The 7,094-nt window shown below is 46.2% G+C and overlaps 1 protein-coding gene across 1 annotated transcript in view; it reads right to left on the reverse strand.

Annotated features, from left to right (window-relative positions):
• herc2 (HECT and RLD domain containing E3 ubiquitin protein ligase 2) overlaps window positions 1-7,094 on the reverse strand; it is a gene marked incomplete in the record, with an annotated part of 472,599 nt that overhangs the window by 66,422 nt on the left and 399,083 nt on the right. Inside the window, 1 exon segment of the mRNA XM_037698316.1 lies at window positions 6,879-7,040. Within this exon segment, the coding sequence (XP_037554244.1) occupies window positions 6,879-7,040 (162 nt within the window).

Here is a 7,094-nt window from a genome sequence, read left to right on the forward strand (position 1 = left end):
CGTCACCCTCAACCCGTGTACCTCATCTGCTGTCTGCCTATCTCACATTGCAGCCTGGATAACAATCGTTCAGAGGTCCACCTGGCTTGTCACTCCCCCTCCCTGTCGGAGAAGCTGCAGATGGACTCGCTGGAAGGCCCCATCACGATGGGGGCGCTGTTCGGAGCTAATTTTTAAAGACATGCTCGAGAAATCGAAAAAGCCGGAAGAGGTGTTGGGAGATTGTGCACCATCTGATCAAGCCGCACCCCTCCTCTCGCCCCCCCGCCCGCTGGAGAGAGTGCCGTGGCCGAGACAGCAGAGACGCGCCACAGCTGCAGCAGCGTCTTTTCGCTCCGACGCCAGACCCTACAGTCTGAGAACAGCCCTCCTCATCCTGACAAGCCACAGGGCTCACGGGGGGAAAAGATTCAAAAATGATTAATTGCAGAGGATGTGTGTGTGCATAATGATGGTTTGAGTTTTTGGAATAAAACGTAAACATCATTCAGGAATTAAAGTGTCTGATTTCAGCCTGACTGTCAGTTTGTATGATCTCACAGCGGCTTTTTCTCACACATCCTCCAAACAAGCGAGCTGGTGTCCTACAAACAGGTTTTAAATCACCGCAGCTCAAGAAAATACACAAAATGTGTGCGTGAGTGACACAGCAGCCAAAAGTGAATGTTTTCAGCAGACCGAGTCCAGTGGGAAACCTCGCTCTCAGCCCAAGCTGTGCTTTGCCTCCTCAGCGCACGCCAGCTAACATCAGCATGGATGTGAGCCCGCAGCCTGAGCGCGGCACAGAAGCGCCGTGCCCCCACGGCATCGGCAGCCCTCACCCACGGCTCCGCATGCTCAGGGGCGCGCGCACCTTCCCTCAGCGCACGCCAGCTCACATAAGCACAGATGTGAGCCCGCAGCCTGAGCGCGGCGCTTTTGTGCCGCGCTCCCGCCGCAGCCCTCACCTACACGGTTCCGCATGCTCGGGGGCGCACGCACCTTCCCTTAGCGCACGCCAGCTCACATCAGCATGGATGTGAGCCCGCACAGTAGCGCCACGCCCCCGCGGCAGCAGCAGCCCTCACCCACGGCTCTGAATGCTCAGGGGCGCGCGCGCCTTTTCCTCAGTGCATGCCAGCTCACATTAGCACGGATGTGAGCCCGCAGCCTGAGTGTGGCACACATGACGGCGGTAATTGGCGTCCGTAAATAACGTGACGCAGCATAAACGTGTGCCCGCTTCCTGAACGTTACGCGGAGTGGCAGCGAGCGTACGCTCTAGACAGATGGATGATTTGTTTTATCAGCAGGGGAATAACGCTGCTGTTACAGCTCAAACCCCCCCGTTTGGAGGAACTTTAGACATTTTTCTGTCATCTCCAGAACAGATTTCGTCCCCCCATGCAGAAGTTCAGGAAATTCTGATAAAAATTGTAATTTCCAGGGTTCCAGAAGGAGAGGAAAACACAGGGTTCTACTCTTGTCACTTCCTGGTCCCAAAACGGACCGGAGGGATGAGACTCATCTTAGATTTGTCAAGTTTCAACTGTGAGACAACATTTCCATTCAAAATGCGTCGAGTCGGCTCTGTAGCCACTACACAGAGCAGGGAGGAGAATTCTGTTTTAATTGGACGATCTGTTGCTGCTGACCCGTTTTTTCAGACAGGTGGCAGCAGTGCAACTCACCTGAAACCGGCAGAGTGATAACAGCTGTTTCCGTCATGAAGTTATTAAGGACATGTCGTCTGCTCACACGGTGCAACGCCTCCAGAGGTGGTTCGCTTGTTTGCGTGTGGACCCGGTGAGGCAGAAGAGATGGTTGATCGCTGTGCCCCCCTCCGTGAGAATCGACCTGAGACACTGGGAAACACTCTTGTTCTGTCGGAGGGAGTTCCTGTCAGCAAACCTACGTCACACGTGTCAGTCTTCACAAACGCGTCTTTGTCAGGTTGGAGAGGCACACGCATGTCTCGAGCAGTGGGGGCGCTGTGGCCATCCCACACAGCAGCTCATGTAAATGTTTTTGGAGTGTCGCATGGTTTTTAATGCGATTCAACACTTTCAACACGAGAGAACGCTCAGTGTCAACTATGGTTCTCACTGAGCCCGTGAGACGAACCACCGCTAGGGGTGGATGCGTTTGCTCACAGCCCGTGGCCCAAAATGCTTCTTTACGCATTTCCCCCACTCCCTCTGATATCACGGTTTTCTGAACTGAGTTCAGGAGGAGGGACTGACAGCTCTCCTGGTGGCTCCCGAGCGCATGAACGCCCCATGGTTCCCAGTTCTACGACACCTGTTATCGCGGCGCCCGTGGAAACTGCCGTGGAGGGAGGATGCTCTCCTCAAGGCGGGAGGAGCAATCAGGAGTTACCCAGAAATAGGCCAGCACCTTTGAGTCTGGCCGCTGAGCAGATCCGCTTAGAGAGGATTGGTTTCTCTCAAGATGTAGTGTGTGTAGTGAGAGAGCCGAGAGATGGATTCAGCTCAGGGGTACTCTCTTACATTTTACAATATCTGGACTAGTTCAAGTACATGATATTATACTTAATTTAAACGGATTCTTTCATTTTTCTGGACTAAGTCATATCGTGCTTTGTGGAGTAAATGTGGACAGAGACGTGTTTAAATTTCTGACTCACCAACAACAGTGGGTCGTTTATTTTAAACGATTTAAAAACACATCACACATTTACATTAATTGGCAGATTGATTACAATTAACACAGCTTAATTAATGAGCTTTACAATGAGAAATCATACGGCCATGATTTCTCACTTGCAACTAATTACAACAGACATTTCTGAAAATATCTGGATTAATTACTGGCAAGATAGAAGAGTTTTAAAGATGGGAAATGAAGGAGTTTAAATGGAGAGAAAAGATGTGTGAGGGAAAATCTGTTGATAACGAACGGCACCCTCCATCCGAACCCAGCTCACCCTCGGTACACTTCGGTAGTGGAAATCGACTCTTTACCTTGCAGAAGATATCTCAGCTTCGGTGTGGAGTTCTCTTTCAACGTTACCATTTCAGCATCTCCGTAGGATAGCAGAGAAACGTCCGGAGTAGTGACGGTACTTCGTTCAACAGCACGCTCACCTCCCGGGTGGACTCACATGAGCTGTGAGCCCGTTACCAGAGTTCCACTCAGATGTGGAAGATTCCATAATCCCCACGAGACTCGGAAGAACTCCCAACTAACTCCAGCCCTTCAGAACTTTCGTTCGGTTCTGCTCTCAGAACTTTGAACTCCAGAACTTCTGATCTTCCCCGGAACTTTTGACTGACTGGAACTAGGAAGTGTCGACTTTTTAAAGAGTTCGCTTCCGGTCCCTTTTTTGGGAAATCCTGATTGGTTGAAAGAACCAACAGGGGTGTGGTTTTAGTGACGTAAGAGGTTACTACAAGTCAGAAAAACAGTGAGATGTTTTTGGAACAGACAGAGAAATGTTTTGGAGCAGACAGAGAAATGTTTAGGCGAGATGACAGACTACAGGTGCCAGCTTCTTATTTTCTGTCTGATAGGTTTAAAAACATGACAGCTCATTCCAATAAACTTGTTTGCGACTGTCTCCGACTTTTTACCGACATCACTCCTTCTCATTTCAGACAGAAGATCAAAAAATGCATGATTACTCTAACAGACATTAACTTGATTTCTACTTTGAACGAGGATTAAAAAATCATTAATACCGTTTCACAGTTGATTTAAAATGAGTAGTTCACTTCAATATTTAAAATGGTTTGAACTAAACACACTTTGATTATCAAGATATTGTAAAATAGTAATGATAATATAAAAAAGAGAGTGTTCTTTCAATTGATTAGTGCAGGACACACTTAGAAAGTCTCTGGATGAGCTTAATTTGTATTTCTGGACTCAAATCAATGAAATAACAGTTTCTGTCCCATGAAGGTCCTCAGGGTCAGGTTTTGACCTGAGGCTTAGTTCACTACATGTGTACGATCCAGGATTCACGTGCTGCATCTACCACAGCGCTGTACACATCAAAGTAGACAGCTTTTCAGCGCTGGTGTACAGAGAAAGGTGTAGAGGCCACTATGGAGTTTTATCAAACTTTGTTGTTCAATAAAATTTAGCAGACTGAGAACTTTGTCAAAAACACATAGCAAGGTTTATTTCTCTTCTGCAGAAGGAGAGAACACATGGAACGGAAACGCAGCCCAAGAGTTCTCGTGTGTTCTCTAAAATCATGAGCAATACAGTCTCATTTATACACCTTCACACGTAACAGATCTTGCTTTGACACAACAGGCATTACCTCATTTGCAATCTTATCAGAGTAAAAACAGACAGTACGTTTGTGGTCAGTGACTGGTTCTGGAGCTGGGTTTGAGGAACGGAAGTTAAAAGGTTTCACACTGATGTTGGAGAGGTACAGCTGATACAGTTTTAGATAAGCTTTAACAGAGTGTGATATAAAGTAAATGACTAATAAGAGTGATGATAACATTGATGAACAAAATAAACTGGTATCAATGTTTACAAAGTACTGATCCTTTCTGAGACTCGGAGCTAAAACTGCAGGCAAACACTTTAATTATCATTTTAAAGTAAACTGTAATTGGTGTAAACATATCAAACTTTTATATTAATAACCCAGAAAATATCAACACCACCTCATGTCCACTAGGTGGCGTGCTGTCCTTTCTGCAGCAGTTGATGGACAGAAATCTGGCATTCAGCACGATTAAAACGTACGCTGCAGCCATCTCTTCTTGTCACGAAGGTTTCGGGGACAGAACAGCTTTTAATCATCCGCTGATTAAGCGTTTTTTAAAAGGTGTATAGAGATGCAGGCCTGTTTCACGCCCACTTGCTCCACAGTGGAATTTAACGCTGGTTCTGCGAGCCCTGATCAAAGCTGTATTTGAACCACTGAATCAGGTTCCGATTAAATTCTTGTCTCTTAAAACAGCCCTGCTGCTGGCTTTAACATCCGTTAAGAGGGTGAGTGATTTATCTGACCTCTCTGTCGCTCCGTCATGTCTCAGAATTCAGACTGATGGCAGCTCAGCTGATCTGAGGCCTAACCCAGCGTTTATGCCTAAAACATCACGAGCTCTTTTAAATCAAGAGTGATATCGTTGGAGGGATTTTTCCCTCCTCCCCACAAATCAGAAGAAGAAGCATTTTTCCATCTTCTCTGCCCTGTACGTGCGTTGACGTGTTACGCAACACGCACGGCGGTATTGAGTCAGACTCAACATTTGTTTGTGCACTATAGAGATGCATCTGCAGGTCGCCCGTTATCCACCCAGCACCTGTCACACAGGTTGTGTGAGGCCATTTCTGAAGCCTACAGAGCATCAGATTTAGAGCCTCCTGACAACCTCAGAGCACACTCGACCAGGGGTATCGCATCTTCGACTGCTCTGCATAATGGTATGACAATGCAGGATATTTGCTCTGTGGCCGCGTGGTCAACACCCTGTTCATTTATTCGCTTTTATCTACGTGATGTGTCGGCTCGTTCCATGACACATTCTGTCTTTAGTGTTTTAACAGAACGAATATTGTTGTTTCATGGAACCTCGCTTAAACTCACATCTGACTGCATGCATTTACAGTGTGTGATGTTGTTATCAGTCACAGGTTGTGACTGTTGTTCTTGTTCTATGGTTATTAATCAGTTCATGACTATTGTTACCAATCAGTTTATTTGATTAATAATCAGTTCACTTGTTATTATTAATCTGTTCATATTGAAGAGCCGTGGATCTGCTCTGTTCACGGCCTTTTTCAGCCTCTCCTCTTTTCTGTTGAAAACCTTTCCGGGGCGTTCATGCACTCAGAACGCGTAAATTACGCAGTGCGCATCTGTGCATGGTGCGTGTAATTATGCAATGCGTATTCACGCACATGGAGAGCTGAGTGACAAGATGTTGTTTGGGCAAGCGGGCGCTTCTTATGGTGTTTGAATGGACCCAGTGAGGCGAGGACCACATCTGCTTTGCCCTTAACCCACCAGCGACAGCCTTAAAGGGCGAAGCCTATATGAAATAGAACGTTGGTTACGTACTTTAACCCCAGATTCTATCGAGTATAGGTGTAGCCCTTTAAGCATCGGGCCTCACTGGCTCCTAAATGGCTGAAGAAAAAGCTATTTGGGAGCCGATTACCCGCTCTTAATGTAATTTATACGGACTGGGTGGGGCCCACACAACAGATGGGCGTGGACTAATTTTTTCAGTGCGATGTTTTGCATGACGGGATAAACCCACCAGCGACAGCTCTTAAAGGGCTACGCCTATACTCATAGAATCTGGGGTTACAGTACGTAACCAACGTTTCATGAATATTGTGTTAATGTACTTGACGACGGGGAGGCAGGTCTGACCGGGTAGTAGAGGTAAAAAAAAGTCCTGTTAAGCTTCAGATGAATCAGCTGATGACTTGTGGTGATATTGTGGCTCTCCCCTTGACTTTGATCTGTTAGTATGGCTCTTTTGAAAAAAAGTAGTGAGGATCACTGATTTATACCAAGAAAATCCTCCTGTTGTAGCCAAGTTTCTGTCAGACAGAATAAATCAATATGATGATCAGTTATCAGTTCATTAACTAACAGGGATTTAGAGGAAAGTGATCTGATGTTCAATAATTCACATTTAATGATTTTAGGATTTTGCTCTGGTAAAGTAACTGTGTTTATTTTAATCAGATTTTTATGGTTTATTTTTTAGAGCTGATTTTTGGTTTATTTAATTTGAGCCGTGGGCGAGTTGACACTGTTTCAATGGGGGTGTGGGTGGGTAACAGAGGAGAAGCAGCAGAGAGGGGGAGGACTGTTTCCAAGTAGAACAAGTTACCAGTAATAAAAAGAATGGATGTATGAAGTCTTTACTCCTTTGCCGTTTAATTTGCTTTACCTTCATGGGAATTTTACACCCATCACTGCCTCCTCTGCCTAATTTTCCATAGTCTCCATCTCCCCAAGACCAGACCATATCATCATCAGTGAGACACAGTGTCTGAGCATCTCCACTGCCACAGGCAACATCTATCACCCTGTGACCCTGCAGTGCATCCACCTACACAACACACACACACACACACACACACACACACACACACACACACACACA

This window comes from Nematolebias whitei, chromosome 3 (genome assembly GCF_014905685.2).
Source record: "Nematolebias whitei isolate Nwh7 chromosome 3, NemWhi1, whole genome shotgun sequence".
Classification (NCBI taxonomy): domain Eukaryota; kingdom Metazoa; phylum Chordata; class Actinopteri; order Cyprinodontiformes; family Rivulidae; genus Nematolebias; species Nematolebias whitei.